Below are 27,166 nucleotides of genomic sequence, written 5' to 3'. Positions count from 1 at the left end.
GCAGGAGTCCCAAATCACGCTGCCATTAGGATGGCTCCTACAACTAGTGCCCAGATTCATAGAAGGACTCAAGACAAGCATGACGGCCGGAGAAACACCACAGGCACCAACATTCTTCTCAAATCCGGAGGAAGGACCGGCGGTGGTAGACACAAACAGTCCGGCGATCACATCCATCATGAAGGGAAAGGAGTTACCCGGAACAGTAATAGATGGAGGATCTGATGTCAATGTGATTAGCCTCCGAACATGCACAACCTTGGGAATCCAAGAGTGGGAACCAACCATGCCCGTTCTGGCTACGGATGGCGGATACAAGCTCAGTGCGACCGACCAGCTTGATACGAGATTTGGAAGTAACAATCGGCGGCCACACATTTCACATCTTGGCAGTAGTGCTACAATTACAGGCACAAGGAGCATACCCGCCATTGTTGGGATGGCCGTGGCTAAAAACGACGCACATTAAACAAAATAGGAGGAAGAATATAATCACCTTCTGGTGGGGAAAAGCAAAAGTACGGGTATTGACACAACCACGGACGGGTACCGGGAAGGAATTGACACCCCTATATGCCGAATGTGTCAATATGCTGGACGGATTAGCAGACGAAGAGGTGGATCAATACTTGCAAGATAATCCGAAGATTGTACCTCTGTTCGAAATCGACGTAGCTGAAGCCGTATCACCATACATATTGCCACCGGACGGAGCGGACGAAGAACCAAACAAAGAAGTGATCCGGGAGCTACGGCAAGCACAAGAAGCGCTGGAAATAGAAATGGCCATATCACAACGGGTGAAAGCATCCCAACTAGAGGAGGTAAATCTAGGAACTACGGAAGAGGCGAGACTGGTACAGATAGCCAAGGAAATGACTACGGAGAACAGAACGACGATGATTACACTTCTCAAAGAGTTTCGGGACGTGTTTGCCTGGTCCTACGAGGATATGAGAGCCAGGTGTTCCTTGACGACTTCGCCGTTTACAGCCAGGAAGGAGACCACCTTCACCACCTCCGACTGTGTCTAGAAAAGTGTAGGGCTTACCGGCTAAGCTTGAATCTTGCGAAGTGTGTATTCGGTGTGTCCAACGGAACGCTACTGGGGCACATTGTCAGCAACGAGGGCATCGTCGTGGATCCAGACAAAGTAAAAGCAATCCTTGTCACCAAAAACGGCAAAGGCATTGAGCCATTTCTTAGGCCAAATCCGTTGGCATAGCCAAATGCTCTGGTATTTGGCGGACCTAGCTACACCACTGCATGTTGCAGTACACCGAACACCGTTCTAGTGGACCGACACCGAAGACAAGGCGTACCGGGCACTCAAAGTGCTATTGTCGCAAACGCCGGTAGTGCAATCCCCGGATTGGGCGAAGGAATTTCATGTGTTCGTGTATGCATCCGACATTGCAATCGGGAGTGCGCTGATGCAACTTACGGAGCCAAGATGGTACCGGCCTGTATATTACGCAAGTCGGAAGTTATCCCAAGCCGAACGAAATTATTCCACCACGGAAAGGGAAGCTTTAGGCATGATCTACAGCGTAACAAAATTCAGGCATTATTTATTGGGAAGGAGGTTTCCCTTCCATGACGATGAGCTATTTTGAGTCACCGTGGAAACGGCAGCAGATGAAACGGTGGCACCAAAAGATAAGTGGCTAACAAATATCATAGTTCCTAATATTCGCGTACGTCCAATTTACTGGACGTACGCGAACGTTTGCAAACGTACGCGTATGATACGCGATATTCGTTTGGCTTCTTTCTTTTTTTTTTACTTTTTTTTGGTTTTTTTAATTTTTGATATTCATAATATTTTGTGAATAGAAGTGACATCTGACACACATACACACTCTCTCTCTCTCTCTCACACGAGAACTGACAGATTTTCTCTCTCTACAAAATCTAGATATCTAATATACATATTACATACTCCCTCACACAGACAAAACCCATAGCTCCTCTCTCTCTCTCTCTCTCTAGAGTCTAGATATACACTCAATCACTGTCTCCTCACACATGCAAAACAGGGCTTCTCTCTCTAGATCACACACGCTCTCTCTCTCTCTCTCTCTCTCTCTCTCTCCCCCTCACACACACACACACTATGTACACCATATACACCATATGTATATATAATATATCTATGTACCGCGTATGGATTTCAATCATACTTGGAGCCTTTTCACGTATGAGTATGATACGAATATTGGCGTTTGAGTATGACACGAATGGGACGTATGGCTAGAACTATGACAAATATGCACCAATTTTTGAGCACCGGATTGCCTCCAGAGGAGATGAACCGAGACGAGAGGAAACACCTGACGGTACAAAGCCGGCGCTTCTATTTATTACGGGACACGCTGTTGTCCGCCAGAATAGTAACCGACGGCCAAAAGCGTAGGAATAAGAAACTATATAAAGCGTAACGTATGTAACGGTTCACGCGGGGAAGCGTGAACGACTAATTAGACCCTGCATATATAAAGGGCAGAAAACCTCTTAAGGGGGTGCGTGTAAATTTTGGGAAATGTAAAAGAACGCCTGATAATAGAATACTATCTTCTCTGAGTTTCTGTGTATAGCTACGGCTAATTCAGTGTCTGTGTCTCGAATACGTAATCGTAGTAGTACGTAAGCGCAACCTGTGATAAGGAGTCGGTTGTAGCCGTCTTCCCTTACACATGGAGGAATCACAGAGGTTCTCTCCTTACGTAGTACGATTAAGCTCTGTTCGTTGTTCCACACCCACCTTGGGGTCTAGGTCGAAGGACTGACCACAGACCGTGTTTCCTAAGAGGCAACACTTTTGGCACGCTTGGTGATCTGTGTTTCCTCACAGACGAGCAACAACGAATGGATGTTTAACCGCAGAAGACTCAAAGAACCAAGAAGACAAGATCGGCCAATAACAAGGTCCGTCACACGCCAAGCAGAAGAACGCGCTCGACAAAAGCCGCGCATCGGCGACCCCAGTAATACCTGCCAGGAGTGCAAAGAGGATTCCTTGCTCCCCAAATACCTCGACGAGGCGAGGGGACCACGCTTCCCGCAGCCTCCCAGTGACCTTCTCCGATCCGTCGTAGCTCCCACGATGGCCTTTGCCTACCCCCGCTTTAACGGCGAAACCGACGCCGCAACTCATATTCGCATGTTCTTGAACGTTTGGAATGCGAACCACATGGCACAGAACCTTTCCGAGACGGTGGCACACCGATCGAAAATGACGGAGTTTGGATTAACATTAGATTGGCGTGCGGCATTCTGTCATTCACAGATGGATTTACCGGCCATAACAACCTTCGATCAACTCCAGTCCGCCTTCTTGCGTTTTTTCCACCGGAGGGTTCCACAACGCGAGATTCTCGGGCAGTTTTATACAATTAAGCAACTACCGACCGAGACAATAGCAGACTTCAGCTTACGGTTCCAAAATTTACGACGGAAACTGGATCGAAGCCCTGCGGAGGAGGAGGCACGGGAGACATTTCTGGCAGCGTTACGCCGGCCCATCAGGGCAACGCTCAACAACAATAGCGTAAACGGGGAAACAGCGGATATGGTGATTGAACGAGCGTTACAGCTTGAGTTGGATGACGAGGAGGAGAGATTTTCGATGTCATCCTTACGACAAGCGTTACCTCAGGATGAGGAACACCAATTTCGTCAGGCAATCCAGTGCACGATTTGCTTGAACTCGGGGTATTCCGCGGTGGAGTGCAATATGTGAATCCACTGCCCAATCTGCCACTTGAAGGTTCACACAGTCGACCAATGTGAGTAGAATATGTTAAATAGAACATCAACGCCCGATGAATAAACGGGGCGGCTTCAATGGCTAACGAGGTAAGCCTCGACAATATAGGGATCACCGGTGTTACGACGAAAGCTCGGGCGATGAGCGGCGCCAAGAACAACGACGGGATCAACAGCAGCCACCGCGTACGTCCCGACAAACGAGGCCGGACTGCGAAGAGCAAGTAGCACCCGGAGAACGGCACACTCCACTTGGGGTTGAGAAGGGAGAATCAAGCATCCACTATTTTATTTGTCAGCAACCCGGACATTATGCCACACAATGCCCAACACGCAAGGGAAAGGGGCCTGCCGTCAACACGATTACGGCGGAGGTGCAACAAGTCACGACACGCCAACAAACGAAAATGGCGGATTGGGTTGCGCAGGACGAGGTACGACGACAAGCCCAAGCCTGGGCGGAAAAAGCAAACGCGACCAATACGGAACGCATGAGGCAGGAGTCCGCGAATGCAATGAAGCGAACAAAGAACGAAAAACCGGGGCCGGACCCCATTTGGCAGGTGTTAACGGGCTGTGAGATCACGCTAACCATGGAAAAACTGCTACAGCTAGTTCCACACTTCCGCCAGACCAAGGAAGCAAAGATGGCGGGCACGACCGGGGCGAGCGTTGCCACAAACCTGACTGACGTCAGCGAGGGACCACTAGTGGTAGATCAGCACAACCCGGCCATTACAGTAATACTGCACGGACAGGAAGTCCCTGGATGCATAATCGACGGTGGCTCAGGCGTCAATGTGATTAGCGCGAAAACTTGCGAACAATTGGGCATTTCCGAATGGGAGGCGTGTCCATTCTGGCTTCGCATGGTAGATACCAGATTAGTGCGGCCGTTGGGGCTAATTCACAAAATAGGCATCATCGTGGGCGGACACCGCTTCGACATATCGGCGGTCGTCCTTGCTTTGGACGCGCCAGGAGCGTACCCAGTGCTTCTGGGTAGACCATGGCTTCGGACAACAAATATCAAGCAGAGCTGGCAACACGAGTGTATCAGTTTCCGGCAGGGACGCATCAAGGTTCGTGTTCCTACAGAAGGCAATACGCCCCAACCTAAGGGGATAACACCGTTATATGCGGAAGACATCAATATGCTGGTTGGGGTGGAGGATGCCGAATTGGAAGCGTACCTTGACGAACATCCTCAGATTATTCTGTTGTTCGAGATAGATGTCATCGCAACTGCGACAGAATATACTACGGCCATTGTTCCAAGCGAAGAGCCATACGAACCAAACCCAGAGTCCATATTGGAACTCAGCAGAGTACGGGCGGCCTTCGAAAGGGAAATGGAGATTTCACGACGGGTCACCGCTTCCGCTCTCGACGAAGTGAATGTGGGTATGGGATCAGAACCCCGGTTCCTCTCCATAGCAAAGGAATTGAGGTCGGACCAGAGAACCACAATGATCGCACTACTCACGGAATATAAAGATGTGTTCGCGTGGGCTCATGAGGACATGAAGGGGTTAGATCCCAAGTTCTTTCAGCATAAGATCAATTTAGCAACGGACGTGAAACCTGTCCAACAGCGTCGCTACCGCATGAACCCCAATTACGCGACCCGCGTGAAAGAAGAAATTGACAAGATGTTTAGGGTTGGGTTCATACGGCCAGTAAAACAAGCGACATGGCTTAGCCCGATAGTGGTTGTGCCAAAGAAAAACGGCAAAATATGGGTATGCGTGGATTACCGGAAATTAAACGTCGTAACCATTACGGACGCATTTCCCTTACCCTTCACGGATAGCGTGCTGGACGCCGTCGCAGGTCATGAGATGTACAGTTTCTTAGATGGCTTCAGTGGCTATAACCAAGTACGCATGCACCTTGACAACCAGGAGAAGACGGCATTTGTCACGGATTGGGGAGTATATGTGCCTGTCGTCATGATGTTTGGGTTAAAGACAGCACCGACAACATTCCAACAAAAGATTACGGAGATCTTTGGGGAATACATTCCGGCGTTCATGCAAGTCTTTTTAGACGATTTTGCGGTATATGGGCGAACAAAAGACCATTTCTCGCACTTACGTCTCTGCCTGGAATGTTGCCGCACCGCACGCTTAAGCCTGAATCCCGCAAAATGTGCCTTCGGCGTGACCAGCGGGACTCTCCTAGGCCACATAGTCAGCAAGGAAGGAATAGCGGTCGACCCAAACAAGATCTCCGCTATTATACAAGCTAAAACTCCGACAAATGCCAAAGCACTTAGCCGGTTTTTAGGCCAAATACGGTGGCATAATCGGATGATATGGTATTTGGCGGACTTTGCCACGCCACTACACGCTGTTGTACATCAGACTCCTTTCCAATGGACTGCAACAGAGGATAAGGCCTATGAGGCACTTAAGATAATGCTCACACAGGCCCCCATAGTACAACCAGTTTGGGCGAAACCATTTCACGTGTTCGTCGGCGCCTCGAACACAGCAATAGGAAGCGCGCTAATGCAACTCACCGAACCAAACTAGTACGGGCCACTATACTACGCAAGTCGTAAATTATCAGCAGTAGAGCGTAACTATTCCACAACAGAGCGGGAGGCACTAGGGATGATCTATAGCATCAATAAATTCCGACATTATTTACTAGGACGGAAATTCACTTTCCACATGGATCATTCGGCATTATTGTATTTGGTAGAGAAACAAGCCCTGACAGGGAAATTGGCGCGGTGGATGCTGCTGCTCTAGGAATTCGAGTTCGTAATTCAGCACCGGCCAGGGACGCAACACGCAATGGCGGATTTTTTGAGCAGACTTGAGAATGGAGAAACAGTACAGAAAGACGAAAACGATTTTCCGGACGCCGACATCTGGCGAGTAGCGACATTTGCAGAAAAAACGGAATCCACCTTTCCAGATCGATGGCTTATGGAAATGACGTACTTTTAGACTACAGGACTACCTCCACCACAATTACGCACAGACGAGAAGAAACGACTAGCCATCCGAAGCCGTCACTTCTGCCTGGTCGAAGGGTATTTATATCACAAAGGAAGTGATGGCATTTGGCGACGTGGAGTCCGTCAGGATGAAAAAGAAGCAGTTTTACGGGAGGCACACTGCGGCACGGCCGACGGCCATTACACAGGCAACGTGACAGCCCGCAAAGTATGGCAGGCGGGCTTATGGTGGCCAACAACGCAGAAGGACGCATCCGAGTATTGTAGAAAGTGTGATTTGTGCCAGCGGATGGGTCAGCCTGCGGAGGACGCAAGGATGCCACACCAGCCCGTATTACCACTGGACCCCTTCCAAAAGTGGGGATTGGATTTTGTGGGGCCCTTCACACCAGCAGCAGCCCGTACGGGCAACAAATACATATTGGTAGCCACGGATTACTGTACCAAATGGGTAGAAGCAAAGGCACTACGGGAAAATACAACGGCTGTCACAGCCAAATTTATGTACGAGCACATCTGGTGCCAGTTCGGCTAACTGATTGAGCTCATCAGTGACTAGGGGAGCCACTTCCTCAATACGGTGGTTCGGGAACTAACACAACATTACGCAGTCGTCCACAAGAAAAGCACGCCATACTACCCGCAGGCGAATGGATTAGCGGAATCCACGAACAAAACTTTACAGACCATTTTAAAGAAAACCGTCAATGAAAACAGAACGGAGTGGGATACCAAACTCCAGAGTGCGTTATGGGTGTACAGAACTAGTTACAAAATAAGCATACGGTCAACACCGTTCCGGCTAGCGTTTGGACTAGAAGCGGTAATGCCGGTCGAATTTCGGGTACCTAGTTTGTGCATTCAGATACGGAACCGATTATCAGAAGCCAAGTCATAGGAGGAACTGCTCTACCAACTCCTCGAACTAGGGGAGAAACGCGTCCACATCATGGCTGTGTTGGAAGAAGAACAGCGACGGCGTAAAGCATTTGTCGATCGACATCGGAGCGCAAGGGAAAAGGAGTTCGCCGTGGGCCGAGCGGTGCTAGTTTTTGAAACGCGCATGGGCCAGATGCCCGGTAAGGTACGTTTCCGCTGGACGGGCCCATACTGGATAATTGGAGCGGAACAGGGCACATTCCAACTAGTTGCGTCTAGCTATCAACACTCCCATCGCTCCTCCTCACCTTCTTCCCCATCACATCTCAGAGCTCCAACTCACCACTGCTACCCGTCGCCTCTCCACAAACCGACTCTAGCGATGCCGATCTTCATCTCTACTGCCCTACGCCGATGGCTCGTGGAGAAGTGCCTGGATGGTTATATTCGGGTCGCAGAAGCACCTCCGCACCCGATGCCATGGACATCGCCAGGCGGTTTAACATCGACACGGTCACAAACTCTTCCATTCGGAAGAAGTTAGACCTATCCTCACTAGGCGAAAGACATTTCGAAATACCTCCTACAGAGGCGCTGCAGCGGTATTTTGGCCCATACTCATCCTCCACCAAAGCCTATCGAACAAAACAGATTCCGGATCCCTTCTTCCGTGAAGTTGCCAAGTTCCTACTGGAAGTAGGCTGCGTCCATGTCAACGCTTACGGGATGCCTAAACAGAAGGCGGGCATCATTATCGACACCTTTGAGGGGCGTACAGTCGACTAGGGGGTCATCATAGGGCCGGCGTAAAGGGAAGGCTTGCATGCGTACCAAGCAGGCAAAAAGCTCAGGCCAATCATCCAACAATACCTTACGGTACTATTTCCACCTCGAGGCCTACCAGCACCACAACCCAGCCAACCCACGGCCCGCCCCGCTTCGCGAAACGCAGGTTCGCGGAGTTAGCGGCCCCAGAGTGGGAGAAGGAACCCCAACCGGCCCAACCAGACCCAAGGACAACACCTCCTACCGACCAACCGGATACACGGGCGACGCAGGAAGAACAGCTGAGACACCCCATGGGGGTAGCCCCAGAACCAGACACCGAAGCACGGGGGGGAAGCCCTAGACCCAAACGACGCAGATTGGACAGAAAGGATGGGCGGGGGTTGGTAAAAAACGCCCCCACAAATCCGGAGGCATCGACCGCTGGCGAAGGCCCCGCAACAGCAGAGCCGAATACCACCTTCAAAATCATCCGGGAGCCGCGACCGATTATTACGACTCAGTCCCAGCAAGGGAAAGCCGTATTGACGGCGGAAAGCGAGGTTTTGGCATATCCGGATATTCCGGATACGGCCCACGAATTTAGCACCCTCTTGCAGTTCGGTTCCTCTTTCGAGCTCATGGAGTTCGTGGCAACACAACAGGTCAAAGCCGCCCAACGCATGGTCGAGGAGCATGCAGAATGACAGATGATAAGCGCGCCCAAACACAAACAACGGAGAGCGACGATGAGGACCGGCTAGCCAGGGTCGGCAGATAGAGAAACGTTGGGGTACGGCGAGTAGGGATGGAGATATCACCCTTAAAGACGGCCCTAGTCGAAGTCCATCGGGAACTGGCAAAGGTCAGCACGGGCGCCAAGGAGATGGCCATAAAAAATAAGAATGTCTGGAAGAAGGTTAAACTGACCGAAGCCGAACTACAAAAGGCCAACGCACGCATCGCGGAGTTAGAAGCTCATACGACTACGGCGCAACACGAAACCCTGCCACCAAACCACGTTATGGACGCTCTTAAAGAAGAAATTGAGGCTCAGACTTCCATCGCCTTAAAAGCAAAAAGGGTCGTGCAACTAGCGGAATCCGAAATTGACCATCTTCGAGCAGAGCTACGCCAATCCTCTAACAGAGAAAAGGAGATACGGGCTAACGGACAAAAGGCCGTAAAAACGCTTGAAGAGAAACTAGCTACGGAGGTGGCTCAGCACATCTGGACAAAAGACGACAATGCCCAATTACGAGAGGACGCGAAGAAATCAGAGGCGGCAATAGCGGGACTTTGGGCCTTATTAGAGAAAAAGAAGGTATGGTTCGATGAAAAGTTGGTAGTCGAACAAGACAGAAGGCATCAACTCGAAATCCACCTAAACAATGAAATGGGGAAATAAGAAAAACAACATGGAAAGGAATCCCAGCTGTGGGCGGGCTTGAAGGCCACGTATGAAGAAGCGGCAGCCGTTAAACAACAGGAAATCGCGAATCTCCAGAAGTCGATGGAAGATGCACGCAACCGCTGTTAGGCCATCACGGATAACGTGTGCATCCTTCTCCAAACCAACCGGGAAAGGTTCACTGCGCAATTGAAAACGGCGATGGACAAAGGATGGATGGCGTGGGCAACCCAAGCAGCAGAATTGCACGCGTATCGCGCGGACTGGGAGAACCGGCGGAAAGACGGCCGAGGGTTTTATAAGCTAAACGAGGAGAGCATTGCGACCGTACGGGAGGACCTAGCGCAAGACTATCGCGCGTTAGCAGACCAACACTCCGAAGAACTCGCACAACTCCTAGATGATTTTGGTGAAAGTCAGGAGGAGCTATTTCACCAGATCACACAAACCGGCAACACGCACACAAATGAGGAACCCAGCGAGACACCAATTCCGGTCACAGCCAAAGAAGAGGAACCTCAGGTCCGATCACCAGCGAGGACAACGGGGGAGAATAGCGGGGACGAATGAGCGGAGTTCCCCACAAGACTAGACAGCGAAACCATTAACCAACAAAAGGTCCAGCCCACACCATCTTCAGAAAACGCGGAAAATAGTGCGGACCAGGCGGAATCCCCGCCCCACGGCCAGGGACACACAAAAATGGCCAACACCACGGAGGACGTAACAATAGAGGCGGAGCAGCAGCCAACAGCAAACACGCTACCGGCGGAGCCCAGCCCACGAACTCAAGAAGAGCCCACCATACCCGGACCACCCGCACATGGCGAAGGCGACTCTGGGAGAAACCAGGCCGACCAAGCAAAGGAGCCGCACCACGATGCACCTACGAGCCCTACATCAAGTCCGGCCGAGGACACCACAACAGAGCCGAACATCCGGGGCATTTTGGAAGTAGATTAACGGGATGGGTCCGACGTGCAAAGGCACTGTCTCACAGGCGTGCCAGGTGTTGTCCGCCGGAATAGTAACCGACGGCCAAAAGCGTAGGAATAAGAAACTATATAAAGTGTAACGTATGTAACGGTTCACGCGGGGAAGCGTGAATGGCTAATTAGACCCTGCATATATAAAGGGCAGAAAACCTCTTAAGGGGGTGCGTGTAAATTTTGGGAAATGTAAAAGAACGCCTGATAATAGAATACTATCTTCTCTGAGTTTCTGTGTCTCGGATACATAATCGTAGTAGTACGTAAGCGCAACCTATGATAAGGAGTCGGTTGTAGCCGTCTTCCCTTACACACGGAGGAATCACAGAGGTTCTCTCCTTACGTAGTACGATTAAGCTCTATTCGTTGTTCCACACCCACCTTGGGGTCTAGGTCGAAGGACTGACCACGGACCGTGTTTCCTAAGAGGCAACACACGCTATACCACAAAGGTGCGGACGGTATATGGCGACGAGCGGTGCGCAGCGACGAGAAAGAGGTAATACTACGGGAAGCACACTGCGGAGTCGTCGGAGGCCATTATGTCGGGGATGCTACGGCAAGGAAGATATGGCAAAGTGGCCTATGGTGGCCGACTATATTGAAGGACGCAGTTCGGTACGCGAAAGAGTGTGAATTATGCCAGCGAATGGGCCAGCCAATGGAACAAGCTAGGATGCCACACCAGCCAGTACTACCGCTAGAACCATTTCAGAAATGGGGACTGGATTTTGTCGGACCATTTAAACCACCGGCAATGAGAACTGGCAACCGGTATGTGATCGTCGCGACGGACTATTGCACTAAATGGGTGGAAGCCAAAGCCTTACGAGACAACACCGCGGCGTCGACGCCAAAATTCTTATACGAATACATTTGGTGCCGGTACGGATGCCCCATAGAGTTGATAAGCAACCAAGGAGGACACTTTCTTGGACAGGTACTGGAGAAGTTGACGTCATTCTCTGCGGTAGTACATAAACGGAGCACCCCGTACTACCCACAAGCCAACGGATTAGCTGAGTCAACAAACAAAACGTTACAGAATATCCTGCGCAACATCGTCAATGAAAATCAGACAGATCGGGACACGAAGCTGCACAGTGCACTCTGGGCTTATCGGACAGCGTACAAAACAAGCATCCGAACAACGCCGTTCTGGTTAGCATTCGGATTAGAGGTAGTCATGCTGGTCGAATTCCAAGTATCGAGCTTACGGATTCAGATTCGGGAACGACTCAATGAAAAGGAATCAAAGGGAATTTGGTTAAAGGCTCTGTGTGAACTAGAAGAACACCGATTGGCGAGCATCATGCACTTGGAATTGGAACAACGACGACGGAAAGCGTTTGTAGATTAGCACCGGAAGGGAAACGAAAAGATGTTCGAAATCGGCAAGCCGGTACTCGTGTTCCAGACCCGGATGGGTAAAATGCCAGGCAAACTACGGTTGAGATGGACCAAACCGTACTAGATCCCATGCGGGTTCAATGGGTCTTACCAGTTAGGGACACTTGCCGGCGAGCATCATGCACTTGGAATTGGAACGACGACAACGGAAAGCGTTTGTAGATCAGCACCGGAAGGGAAACGAAAAGATGTTCAAAATCGGCAAGCCGGTACTCGTGTTCCAGACCCGGATGGGTAAAATGCCAGGCAAACTACGGTTTAGATGGACCAAACCGTACTAGATCACACGCGGGTTCAATGGGTCTTACCAGTTAGGGACACTTGTCGGCGAGGTGCTGGGTAAATGGGTCAACGGATTTAGACTAAAGCCATACGAAGGACCTATGCCCAAGAACCCATTTGAACGAAGGGCCGCCACCGAATCAGACGCCGGCAAGCCAACCATGACGGCAACCCGTGAGGAAAACGGCTACCACCAAGCCGATAAGGAGGAGCACGAGCCGGCAACCGGGGAAAGCAAAACAACAGCAAACCGTCAAGAGGCCGGCAAGGTGCACGTTTCAGGTAAGGGTTCGATAGGACCGGAGAAAAATTAACCACACAATTAATTTTACAAAAAAAAAAAAGAAAAAAAAGAAAAAAAAAAAAGTGAATCAAAGAAATCATGGAAAGGAGTGGTGGAAACGGCCATGCAAATGAGGAGTAAAGAGACACGTCGAAAAGGTACGAGGAGGCTATGAATAAGACATTAAACCACCGCCACATGGCACGCAATGCTATTATAGTACACAACCTGCACATGCGGAGGCTCGAAAAAGGCGCCAAGATGCAGAGAGAAAAACCCCCACGCATCGAGACCTTCTCCTTTCGCGAACCAAGGAGAACAAACACAGACAGACGCGTGAAGATCAATCGAAGAGAGCTCGCGCATAGAGAACCCCCTCACTCAGAACTTTCTCTCTCACACTCTCCCCACCATCAAACCTCGCCAACACTCTCCAACCTCGACGCAGAGATGGACTACCAAACACTGTCTGAAGCCGCCAAGAAATGGCTACGATAACACGGACTCGAGGGTTTCTTGACGATCATGGAGGCGGCGCCACACAAGGAGGCCGAAAAGATTATCAAAGAAATCGACACAGAGGTGATCATGGAGGAGGCAATCCGTGTGTTAACAGGCCTTCCGGAGGGGGGCATCTACACGATCGACAATCCTACCTCCGAGCAGCTCATCAAATATTTCGGTGAGTATTCTCTCGCCAGCAAAGGCTACAGGACACAGGGCGGTGAAGACATGTTATTCCGCGAAATTGCCCGTGTACTCCATGAGTTCGGCCACGTATACCCTCAACCCCCAGTTATGCCTCAGAACCGAGCAGGCTTGATTATCGCCACGTACGAAGGGGTCAAGGTGGAATGGCCGGTGCTGATTGCCGACGGGTTGTGTACGGCTATTGATATTGTAAGAGGAAAGGACGGCAAGGAAGGCCGGAAAATATGGCATGCGGTAACGCAATGGCTCACCCTATTGGCGCCACCGGTCGAGCCCGTCCAGACCAAGAAGCGGGGAAGACCAACAGACGGCACCCCAAAACCTACTTCAAAACGACAACAGTTGTTGGCCTCCAAGGCCACTAAGGGGAAGACGGCCGACGCAGAGAAGGCGGCAAAGGAGCGCGCCAGCTGGAAGTGGTCGACGGACACACATGTGGAGACACCGACACGGCCCCGGAAGAGCCCACTCCACCGACTGGTGCAGCAAGAAACGGACACCCTGGCGGCAAGAATGAATGTCGGAACTCAGGCGGAGGAAATGGAGGAAGAACCCACGAAGCACCTCCAGTGGCGACCGGTGAAGAGCACCGCTGAATCAGCTGGGAAGCGTTCGGACCCACAAAAGGATGGAACGCCCGCAACCCACACTGAGCATCCCACGCCAAGGGAGGCACCGGAACCGGTTCGGATGGAACCGGTCATAGAAGTCCCTGCACAACAGGCAGCATCGGCAAGCCCCGTAACTCAAGAACCGGTTATACAAAGGCCAACCTCCTCAGCTAGCCAAGAACAAGCAGACAAGGGGCAACTAGCTGAATCACACCCAGAGCCGGAACGGCAAAGTGGTCAACAGGCAAAACTAGAAGTGGAGCTCGACGCAGTAAGGCGAGACCAGCCATCGGCAAGTGAACCCATCAGCCAACCCGCCGTGCAGACACAACAACAGTGCACCGGTAGCCAATGGCTCCGGTGGATAGGAGGACAAATTGCTGGAGTAGTCGGATGCATAGAGGCGGAAGAAAGAGCGCAAACGGAACGGTTGCTCGTCACAACCTATGAACTGGAGACAGCCCGGTGCCTCGAACAAGACTTGGATTGGATTACCGAAGACATGGCCAAAATGGCCTTAACCGCAACGCAGATCCAAGCACCGGTGACTCCGGTGGATGTACATATGAATAAGACCTCGGAGACGGAAACTGTCCCGGAGAAAGATGCGGTTCAAGCCCAAGAGCTTGCCTAATTAAGAGACAAGATGGCCGCACAAGAAGCATTACGAAGCCGCGAACGCGACTTGAAGAAGGCGGCCAAAGAAGAATTAAAGAAGACTGCTGAGAACCTCCGCCGGGCAGAGGAAAACTTGCGTAAAGGACATCATGCGTACGACCAGCTAAAGGACATCATGCGTAAAGAGAAATTGCTACAGGAGAAAGACAAGTTGCGACGGATGGCGGAGACAGAAATTGAAAGGCTGAAGGAAGAACTCCGTCAACAGAAGGACCGGGAGGACCACGTGCGCTGGCAGATCAACCAGAGGCTGAAGCAGAAGACCGATGATTTTGATCATCTGCACCGAGATTACAAGCAGCTGGAGATGGAGTATAAGCAACAGCAGGAACGGATGGCCGAGCTCCGGCAAGAAGTTGATAGGGCCACAACGACACTCACTGACGAACGAGCTGAGAGTTCAAAGCTATTGGAGGAAGCGGCGATGGACTGGATGGAGCTCCACAACCAGAACCATGAAGAAAAGGAAAGAGCGTCAATGGTGTTACAGAGGTTGCAAACAACCTATCAAAGTCAATTGTCCCATTATAGGGAGCAGGAGGCGGACACGGTCAGAATTATCAAGCAGTTGAAAGAGGAGCGACAAGCCACGGAGAACAAATCATGGATGGGAACCGAACGGATCTAGTGCATCCTTCGGTCATGGCTCACCAAGACCAAAAGCTTGATTGACAAGATCTCTATGCAATGGTGGACGAAATGGGCGCAGAATACGACGGAACTCCAATTGCTCAGGGCGGACGTGGAAAACCAGTGGAAGGAGGGTGACGACTGTTATACGCTGACATCGGAGGACTTCACCGCCATAAGGGATGAGTTGGCCGAAGATTTCATAGCCCTGACGGATGAACAATTGGTGCAGGTCCAGCAGCTCGTAGCTCAACTGGACGACAATCGGTTGGAGGCTCAAATCCAGTTTGAGAGCTATGAGCGGTCCCGGCTTCGGGAAGAAAAAGCGAGGAAGGTGGCAACAGTCAACCTTAGTGATGAGGAACCGTCTCCGGTACAAGGACCAGACGGGGACCAAGCTGGGGTCAGTCAGCCAGAGACAACTTCGACGGAGGAACCAACGAAGGAAACGTCGGTGCCAGAGCGACAAACGGAGCCGCAACCCCAAACAGAGAAGGCACAAATGGAGCAGCCAGAGACACAAACGGAACATCAGCAACAACAGATTCTCGACAAGCCATTGGAAATTTTGGAGCAAAGCATTGTGGACATTTTGGACGAAGCGTAACAGGACGTACAAGGTTTTGTCCCACGAGCGTGCCATGTGTTACCCGGCCGGCAAGAAGGCTTAAGGAGGTCCAAACCAGAGTGTGAAAGGAATAGTTTATTCGGGAACTGTTGTAATTAGTAGTCTTAATATATATTAATATATGAAAAGATGTCGACGAACGGACCGGAATCGGTATGCCGATCCCGATCCGGACCGATCCCGAAAAGGTGCCGGTTGGCACCATTTTGTACTTCGCACCGGAGACCTATATAAAGGCCCGATTACAATGTAATCGACAACGGATAATTAATAGAACTTATTGCCTTAACTTTTAAGTATTGATTACCGTTCTGTACTCATTGTTATATCTTACGCGTGTTAATGACATAATGCTAAGTAACCAATCAAGGTCTAATTAAACGTTGTGTTGTAAGTCATCTTGTCGTAACACGCTTTGGTGAAGTGTCTTAAGTGGACACCCTGTGTTAGGCTGTTGTCCGGCCCTAGGATTAACATAGTCGTCGATGAAGGAGACGAAATATTGGCTCCTCTCAAGACTAACGTTTTGTGTTGGTCCCCACACATCGGAGTGTATCAAGTCGAGCTTGTTCCGGACCCAGTTACCCTCGTTGGGGAAAAGAAGTCGGCGTTGCTTCCCAAGCTGGCAGGCTTCACAAATTTGTGCCTTTCGGCCACTAAATTTGGGCAATCCGAACACCACCTGTTTCGATTGCAGGTCTTGAAGCCGCTGGTAGTTAACGTGGCCTATCCGTTTGTGCCATAAGTCGATGTCCGACTCGACTTTTTGTCCCTTCACGAACACTGCGGTGCCACCGTCAGTAGAGTCGAGGATGAACATCCTCCCATCTTTTCGCCCTTGCGCAATAACACGGCCTTCTTACTCAATGAAGCACCCGAGGTGTGTAAACCGAACCTGCATCCCTTGGTCGACGATTTGCCCGACTGACACCAGATTCTTCGTGATGGTCGGGACGTGTAACACATTCGTAAGTTTCCCTTTCTGCCTGACATGGCTCAAGGGAACTTCACCGACATTCGCGATCAGATGTTGAGTGTCATCTCCGGTTGCGACTACTCCTGGTTGCGTCGGTTTCTCAAGGTATGAGAACCACTCCTCGTGGCACATCATCTGATTTGACGCGTCCGAATTGACGTACCACACCTCCTCCAACTTCGGGGTGATCTTCTTCATTGATTTTGCTTCGTGGCTCGTCACGAAGACTGGCCCTTTTACGGCTTTTCCGGATCCTTCGGCGTAGTGCGATCGCTGTCGGTTTCCTTTGTCGGTACGTCCGAAACCGGAATCGGAATTGGTCCTCTCCGACTCGGCGCGCTTTTTCCAGCACTCGCTCTCCGTGTGGCCTTTCTTGCCACAACACCAGCATTCCGCGGCGGATTTCCCTTGCCGGTTCTCGTCGGCATCACTTCGGTGCCTTCTTCCTTGATCTCGTCGCCCGCCTACATTGCGTACCGACTCGCCTCGTCCACCACGACTACGAGGCCTATCTCCCTCCATGTACAACATCTTGCTGTCGGCATGCGTGCTTGTCGACGCACCCGCGTGGTTCTACTCTATAAGGAGCATCGACTGTAAGTCGAAAAACGACGGCGTATTCTCCCGGGTACACACAACAGTTCAGAACGCTCCGAACTTTGACGCCAAACCCCCGAGACAGACCTGGACCATCTTGCTTTTCTCGATGTTCACATCGATGGAAGGAAAGGAGTTGCATATGTCCTTGATCTTCGAGGTATAGTCAGCCACCCACAAATCACGTTGTCGTAGGTTGCTCAACTTCTGTCGAAGTTGAAGCTTCCTGGCTGTGGTGCTCGCGGCGACGATCTTCTTCAGATTTTCCCACGCACCCTTCGGCGTTTTTGCATCCTGAACGTAGCTTAACAGTTGTTCGCCCACACAAGACGCGAAACAGTGAGCACTCTGCTCGTCGATTGTTCCCATGCCGAGAAGTCTTTGTGTGTCGAATCGGGTGTTGTGTCATTTGCTTCATCGACATAGCTCCAGTAACCGTGCCCGAGTAGGTACTGGTGCATCTTGTAGGACCAAGATGCGTAGTTGGTTCTGTCGAGCTTCTCCGTCGGAAGCGAGCTAGCCATTCCTCTGTCCATCGGTTTTCTTGTTCTTCTTCGTTGGTTTTTCCTTCAAGCAAAGTCGGTTGCAGAAGTTCGCAACCCTCGCGCTCTCATACCATGAAAAGAATGATGTGCGGAAGCAATATAGAAAAACTGAACAATCGAAAACGCAGGTTTAATGGAAAGCTTAGGTTTGCACAGTACGCACGGGAGAGACAGAGAGAGAGTAAACACAAGAACTTAATTCAAAAATAATACTCGATCTATACATACATTGTGCTTAGTGAGCACCTTGTATACAAGCCCTGAAAATGGGCTGACACAAGTACTGACAAAACTTGACTGCTCATAAATGAGCCTCGACTCTTACTCCCAAAACTATTCCTTACGGGGAATATCTCTCTCGCGGCCTTTCCGTTTACGCACCGATACGGCCTCTTGTTACGCACCGGTTTGCGTATCTGTTTTACGCACTAGTCTGGCCTAACCAATCGGTCCCAACCGATGCAGTCCTCGGCTTGCTCAACCGATCCGGCCAATGTTGAGCTTGTCTCTCAACACTCCCAAGGGTCTTGTACACGCCGAATGGGATCCTTCCCCTCCTTTCTTTCTTTGTGTCGAATCTTCATTGATGAGGTTAAGCTCTTTAAGGATCATCTGATACTTCTACTTCATTGTATATATCTCCTTCCTTACGATACATCTCTTGTCATCATTCTTTGCTTTTCTTATGAATTAGCTATGTTCGTTTTACCGTTATATTTATGTGATTACAAAATATGTCAAAGAAATTTTTTCAACAAAAAAATTGCAAAATGGTTGTTAGGGTTTTCTGGAGTTAGCGTATGTGAAGTTAATTGATGGTTTACCATAGTCTTGTTTGTGAAGTTCTTTTCATTTTAAATCGATGATTAAGAAAGTTTGCAATGTTGGTTTTGTTTTATTATCATGGTGGCAAGTGTATTAAATTATTGCGTGTTATTATCATTAGTCCTGTAATTCTCCGTATTGTTAGTATTAAAGATTTTGTGGGTTCTGGCTACAATACCCCTCTTCAAGTTGTAACTCCAGAATATTTCAGGTCAGTTTGACAATTGATGCTCTCTTAGTTGATTAGCCAGAAGATGTAAACATGCAAATGTCCCTCTCTTTGTTTTATATTTCTACATTTGGTTTACAGTACACTAATTTGTGTTCAGTGAACGGTTAACCAGGATTATTGACACTCCCGCTCTGTCGATGTTGCACGTTTCCTAATGCTTCGATAGGAGAGCACCCCTTGTGGATAGACATACTAATTAAGTTGTTTTGTATTCATCAAGTTGATTCTATTTTCTTGGTACTTGATTTTCTTAATTTTATCTTCTTTGGGATTCTTAGTTGTAGCATTGTTATGGGTGTTGTTTTGCCATCATAACCAAGCAATGTAAATCGACAACATATAGTTTAGAAATTTAGGAGTTCATGTTTTTGGTGGTGATGTGTGTTTGTCATCATTGACTATAATTAGCTATTGATGCTTGTTTGTGTTGTGCATTGTTGCTAATCATTAATCACCCTTTATAGTTGATCATTCCATTTGTTAATTCTGTGGAATATATGGTGGTTTATTTGGAGTTCTTACCCTCTTTAATTTTTTTATGGATCGTTTAATTGGTACCTCTAATGATGAAACCAAAAATTTGTTGACATGAGAATAATAATAATAGTTTCTCACTTGTTTGGAAAATAGACAATCATTACAAAAAATCAGCTTTGATCCTTAATATCAAATCGTTTTAGAACAGAAAGGACTTCAAGTCCTTTTATGCTCATATGTCCAAATCTCTTATGCCAAAGCTCTAAACGAGAGTCAAATTCAGCAATAGCAAGAAACCTTCCAGGTAAAGTTGTACATTGCAAACTGTACAGAGTACGCTTTTTGTAACCTTTCACAATAACCATAGATGCTTTCTAGTGTTTCCATCTGATGATAAATTTAATACAACAAAGAAAGCTAATATGGCTTCAAATGTTATCATTTAAGACCAATTTGGTGAAAGATGGTGATGTACTTTGTATTATAGGTGATGCCTTCATAGGTCATGTTCAAAACATGCAAATCACCAAAACAGATGTTATTCATGCTTTATTGTCAATCGATGATGGATTGACACAAACATGGATAGTAGACTCTCGGGCTTCTTTTCATGTTACTCCATTTTTGGAGTGCTTACCACATTTGATGCAGGCAACTATGGAAGAGTTTATCTTCGTAACCATAGTGCTTGTAATATTGATGGTATTGGCACCATTCACTGGTCTTTGGATAATGGTCAAGAGCTCGTGCTCAAAAATGTCAAATATGTACCTAGCATTAAGAAAAGTCATTGCTTTGGTACATAAATTTACATAATGTAAGGTTGGTATTTGATGATGGCGAGCTTTCAATAATTGCTTAATATGAACTGTTTAAAAACGAAGCCATTAGGACATGACCATTAAGAAACATTTGTACCATAGAAATACCCTCTAAGATATGTTCTAAGTTCTAACCAAAAAACATGGCATTTTGAGAGACAAAGCATCATTTTCAATTCATGATATTTTGAAGATAGAACTTAACCAAAATCATAAAAATGTATATTGAAGAAATTTGTCATTCTCTTCGTTGTCCCCTAGTGGTGGCCACATTTTCACAAACTCGTGCACATGGTTCACATCTCAATATATCACTACTTTACTAGGCACCACTACAAGTGTGGGGTATTAACACATGGCGTCTCTCGCTCTCTCTCTCTCTCTCTCTCTCTCTCACACACACACACACTTATCTACATTAGGTTCACTGTCGATTCATTCATCTATATCACATGTGATGTGATCAATTGTGTGATTGTGATAAGTTGTGTGCACTATGGACCTAAAACTTGAGATGAGACATGAGAAGTTGAGAAGCTTACTTTCCACGTAAGTTAGGTCCTTCCCATGTAAAAATAATATGCTAGAGAACCCACAATCGAAAAAGTTCATAAGTTCATCCTAACTTGTTCTATTCACGATGTCGATGATGAATGTTCAGATAAAGACGTAGATATCTTAAGAAATGTGTGGGGTATTAGAGATATGTACTAATGTAAGCATAAGATAAGGATAAAAGATAGATAGATAGAAAGGAGAGAGAGAAAGAAGGGTGTTGATCCAACCGACCACCCTTGAGCGAAGGGATCGACAAAATGGTAAGAAGCTAGAAAAACAACCAAAAGTTCCTTTGATGTTAACAATACATTTTAAAGTCACTAATTAGTGATTGCGAGAAAAGTGTGAAGAGAGAGACTTTGTTTGATGCCAACAAGGCTTATAAAGACACATGCTAATTTTTGATAAAATGCTAGAAAAACACCGGAAAGTACGTCTAGCGACGAAGAGACTTCAAAACTCTAGGGTGGCATAAACTATTTTCTTACAAGCCAATCTGAGAAATCATGTAACCATTAATGAAAGGGCAACGATAATAATAATAATAATAGAAGAAAATTCTAATAATAAAAAAATGGCAAAAGTTATAATGTGATAACAACTAACGCTTGAGAATCTTTTTAATGTAATTTATGCAATAAAATTATAAATGGTTGATGGGATGCCCCTAGCAAATCAAATCTTTAATTAAATAGAAAACAAAAATGGAATAATACTTATTTGCTTCTATCGCGGGCCAAGGTGTGTTCCTTTGGCATATAGATGATGTGGTGTGGGTTCTCGTCTTCACTATCACCATAATGGCATTCCCGTTAATAAATAAAAGAAACCCGGATTTCCATTCATGTCAAGGGATTCTAGAGCTCAAAAAAATGGCAAAATACCGATGACCTTTGTTCTCAATATGGTTGGCCAATTCCTCCTATCAACCCCAATGTCAAGATGATTTTGGAGAAATAATGAGACCTTGACAACAAATTGATTGGGTATTCAAGAAGTTATTGTATTTCTCCGAACCATGATGCTTATTATTTTTCCAAATGCCCCTCCATGATTCACTTGCTCGCTTTTCCTTATTTCCCTGAAATGCCCTTGTTTTTATTTGTTTTTATCTCAAATGACATTAGTTAGAGGGAGTTATGTCCCTGAATGTCCATTTTTAGATTATTTCTAGTTAGAGGATGGGGATGAATTGAATGCATATAACTCAGGTACCACCAAAAATATTTCATGTGTCAACCAAGGGCATTCGTAATAATATACGAAAATTAAAGGGCAGTTGGGGAAATAAAGAAAAATTCAAACATTTTTCCTTCATGTGTGTGTATAATAAATGTTTTGAAATTTCTTCACAATTCTTGTCCTATTTTAAAAATTCCCTAACTACCTGTCTTTTTCCGACTCTTTGAAATACTCACATTTTACATACGATTTCTGCCATCTCTCTTTCTCAATGATTTCCTTGTGCTATGTTGAGGGTTTTGAAAGGTAATGGCTATTTGGAAATTGGAAGCACATTTTCGTAAAACCTATGGCTATTTTGTAAAAAATTTGCAGGTTTGTTTGTGATAATATATTTGATGTGTTACATAATAATCAACCCCCATTTGTTCTATATCCTCAATCTAAAATCGGTTGCAAACTTTTGAACCTTATACCAAACTAGAAATCTAGAAACCATTAATCCATGGTTTCCAATTTTAGTTTTATCAACACGAATTGAATGAATGGCAAATGTACACTTGAGTTTTCAAACCTACCATTCTTTATTAATAAACACTTATGTTCTCTTAAGTTTATACTATTTCCTTATATATCTAATAAATATTTCAAAAATGTTCTCTTAAAATAAAGTCTCCAACTAAATCAACGTAGACCTTCTAACCTCAAACCATTTATAAATTTCTACATTTGAATTGGAGTGGCTAATCCATCAAGTCATGATTTTGTTGTTGGTTCAATCCAAAGTTTACCCATCTTCACAGTACTCTATGTTGCCATCGAAATTCATGACGCCCTTGACGAAGTCTCAAAACTAAAACTACAAGAGTAACTAGATCAAACAAAATGCTTTCTATTAAAACAAAGTATTGAACCTATTTGATTGGTTCGCTTATTTGAACTGGTCCAAAAAAAACTCGAGAGACGTAGTGATTATAGCATACGTGTATATGAACATTTATTCCATTTCTCTGGAGCATTTAAATCTGTTCACAGAGAAATTGACACACGGATTGGTCCTCAATACATCTTGAAATTGCAAGCCATCATTTTTCTCTCCGCCAAATTCTTTATGAAGTTCTTGCAAAAGCACACATGTCACAAAATCAACAAAAATACTGTGTATGGCCAAACTCTAATAAAATACCAATCATACAATGTGTTCCTTATTGGATGGATAGACAATAAAGCAAAATCAACTGAGGAACACCTGAATTTTTCTTTATTTCCCCTAGCTATTAGTCAACCACCCAAAATAGAGGGAAATGGGATGAATTCAACATATAATTGCTCTTTTCAACACATAATTGGTTTTTTGGGTGTTAGACCATGGGCATCATGGAAAATAAAACTAAGGAGCACTTGGGAAATAGAGAAAAGCTTGGGATACTTTGGAGTTTTTCGTAAGGACAAAGACTCTTATGGAAACATTAGGCTAGAAAAAATATCAGCAGTGATTTGCAGATGTCAAGATGACCAAATCTAGAGTAGTAAAAAGCATGGGGTCCTTTCCAGAGACCAGTAAGAAAAATGTTGACATTCCATTATGTATGTTTAATGGATTGATATAAAGAAAAGAAATGGGTATATCTCTTATCAGCTTATCATGAATGCAGAGTTTTGACACTGAGGAATTGAGAACATTGTGTGAAGTGGCACAAAACAATGAAAATCCATGCAACACTATAATGTTCACTTCGACAGAAAGATGGATGTCATCTTTTCTATATCGAAACCTTTTGTCACCTTTGACACGACGAGATCAAAATTTCATGCTTTGATCACAATTCATTGTTCATAAGAGTTGTTAAAAACCTTCATAGACTGTTTGAAAGGCTTGAATTTGTCACTGACCTCTTATCAGATAGTGGTTTTTGTGTCTCTTATGAGTAGTTGTGTTAGAATGGAGTAAGGCTATGGTGAGTTCATCCAATATAGTTCTGATACACTAGCAAGATTTAGAACAACAAATTTGACCATGTGAATGAATTCATGGATTGGATAGGAAATTCTGGAGGCCAGATACTCTCAATTGATGCAAGTCACTGACGTAATCAAGCAATAAAATATGATGTTCTTTGGTCAACTCTTAATCTTGGAATTTCATGTAATAAATTTAATATACAACCTTGTTTTTATTGGCAGCGATCTCGTTCCATTTCCCAGGTGAACTCTTGCCTGAAAAGGTACATTTTCAAAATCCCCTTTCTGATAGTTTGACCAAAATTCAATGGTTCTGCAAGTAATTCATCTCATACATTCTTCTAGCATAAAAATTAATCACCAAAATCCCCTCTTAAAAACCCGACCTAAATATGTTGTTTCTATTAGCAATCAATTGATTTCGCAACAACTTGTTTGAAAAGGTAAGTGAAATGCAAAGAAAAACACAAATGAATGTCACATAGGTTCATCATAAAACGCCATGGCCATGTACCAATACTCCTATATTGGCGTATGAGATTGATTTAGTTAGCAATATTAGTTTAATTTATTTTCCTTTGTCCTACATCAAACAAACAATTTAATTTAAAACAAATTGCATGGTCATCTGGCATGAAATACCTGCATTCCAAATCAATGAGCACGATGCTCAATAAAGGAGCCAGAGATACCTGATGTTCCGAGAAGGCTTATTTTCCTTTGGCCTACATCAAAAAATTTAATTTAAAACAAATTGCATGGTCATCTGGCATGAAATACCTGCATTCCTAATCAATGAGCACGATGCTCAATAAAGGAGCCAGAGATACCAAATGTTCCAAGAAGGCTTATCTATTGACAAATCATGTAGTAAAATTATACATGAAGCATGACATAAATGGAAACAAAAATTGCAAGGTAAGAAGAAAAAATGTTACATTTCCCTATTCTGGACCAAGACCACTGCACCGTTGCTTAATATGAGCCAACAAGCTTCCAAGCTCCTCTTCAACTTTTTTCTTTAGGTAGAACTCATCTTCGCCAAAAGATGCAAGATAGGTGTTGTACTTGGACAACGTAGATTTTAATGCTTCCAAAAGCACAGGCGACAATGGCCTCACCTTCTGAAAATATCATGAACGGTCAGTGGCCAGTGTAGTCAATCCCATGTTGCCATACAGTTTGCAAGCATGTCATATTTAACAATGAGAAAATCATAGAGTTTCTAGGCATATTAAGCTTCCATACTGAGAGAATCATGACTACAAACATCTCCATAAATGAGAGAAGCTATCAAGCCTTTGAGAATCATAATAATACATCTGTAGAAATGAGAGCATCATAGAGAAGCATATCAAACTTCGAAATTATAAGAAATGAATGAGTACCAACATGCCTATACAATGAGAGAATCATAATATCTTCAATAATTTCAAGATTAAATAACAAACGAATCATATGACTACATACATCTCCAAACGCACTAGAGTAGTCATCCAAAACCATCCTTAATGATACCAAGATCCTTGAGAACTTCTCTACTGCCTCAACAACTCCCCAAGCATTTTTCAGCTCCTACAAGCCCAATGCATCATCAGTTTTTTTGGTGAGTGCTGCTTAAACATCATCTTTACCCTCATCGGATATTTCTATCCAGTTTACAGCCATGAGCTGCCATAGGGCATGGAGGATGTCCGAATCAGATATTGATGGCATGTGAGCAATACCAGTTGACATTGACCTAAGGATGTGTCGATTAGAAAGGGCCTTGTTTCCTGAGGCAAAGAATCGAAGAATTAGAATGACTCCATAAGCATGAAGCATCAAAACAAGCTACAGATGTGGGAAAATGACGATGCCATGGACAAAACATAGCACCATGTTAATCGATAAAAAACTACAATAATGTTCAAAAGAAAAGGAAAATGTCTCTCTACCAGGACTTGCAATAAAACACTAATCTCATAATAATGGAGCAACATGAGGAAGATCATTTGATTTTGAATGGAAGGAAGGTGAGCATGCGAGAAACTAAATTCCATGGAGATGAAAAAGAATCTAAAGCAAAAAAGAAGTTAAGGATGCAAAAAAAGAGGTATAAATGTGAAGAAGTAATGACTGAAACTGGAAATAGCGTAGAATGTTCCTTATCTATTACTAAGACATGAAACAAATGATTATTATTAGAATTAGGAGAAACATGATGGTCATGAAAAATATCACAACAAAGATCGTATTGATTCCAAGAAAGGATTGTGGCCAGGCCTAAAGTTAAATCTCATGTGTAGAGGCCCCAAAACAAATTGCTAATCAGGGGAGAAGCACAATCACAATCACAATCAAAGAAAATGAAAAATAACTGCAACATCGGGACTTCCCTAATCTGATTGTCAGAATAACACAAGAAGATGGGGAAGATTGTTCAAATTTCAAAAATTGAATGTAAGTAAGGATCATTAAAAGCAAACGTTAAAGATATCACAAAAGTACAATGCCACTTCCCTAATCTGGAAGAAACCTAGCATCAGTGTTTGAGAAAATGCACCCTCATTGAATCAAATGCTTGCCTGATTTTCAAAACTACTAGTTGAAAATACATATGAGGGAGACAAGAATCTAACAAAAAAAATATGATGATCAGCTGAATCCCTAAAAGCTAGAGCCAGTTTCACATAATTCCCATTATCTCATGCATGAAAAGGGATATGGCACGAAAAAACGAAATTTACAAAGTAGGGTTAAAATAAAAATGGCAATGCTCAGGGAAAACAAAAGCGGAATCGAGGTGAAAGAGGAAGAGGAAAAGCAAATTTAAGGCAGAAACATAACCATGTTCACAAAACCTAACCTTAAAACTTTGAGACCTAAGCCCTACGCGTAACCCTAATCGTACATCAGAAAGAAAGAAAGAAAGTGCTTACTTGTTAGCAAAAGAACTCCTCGAAGACGGAAGGAAACGGAAGAGGGAAGAAAGA

General features: G+C 45.7%; 1 protein-coding gene across 1 annotated transcript; it reads right to left on the bottom strand.

Annotated features, from left to right (window-relative positions):
• Nucleotides 1-24,968: 24,968 nt before the first annotated feature.
• LOC147854627 (succinate dehydrogenase subunit 5, mitochondrial-like) lies at nt 24,969-26,741 on the bottom strand. Its single transcript, XM_087330934.1, is given in 3 exon segments — nt 24,969-25,043; nt 25,130-25,315; nt 25,662-26,741. Coding segments are annotated over 3 exon segments (282 nt in total). The 5' UTR covers nt 25,698-26,741; the 3' UTR covers nt 24,969-24,983.
• Nucleotides 26,742-27,166: the final 425 nt, after the last annotated feature.

Source organism: Azolla caroliniana, unplaced genomic scaffold, assembly GCF_043228905.1.
Source record: "Azolla caroliniana isolate FFs.n. ecotype wild unplaced genomic scaffold, voAzoCaro1.0.p SCAF_15, whole genome shotgun sequence".
Lineage (NCBI taxonomy): Eukaryota > Viridiplantae > Streptophyta > Polypodiopsida > Salviniales > Salviniaceae > Azolla > Azolla caroliniana.
Note: the sequence above shows the minus strand (reverse complement) of the source record. Positions and strands in the feature narration are given on the sequence as shown.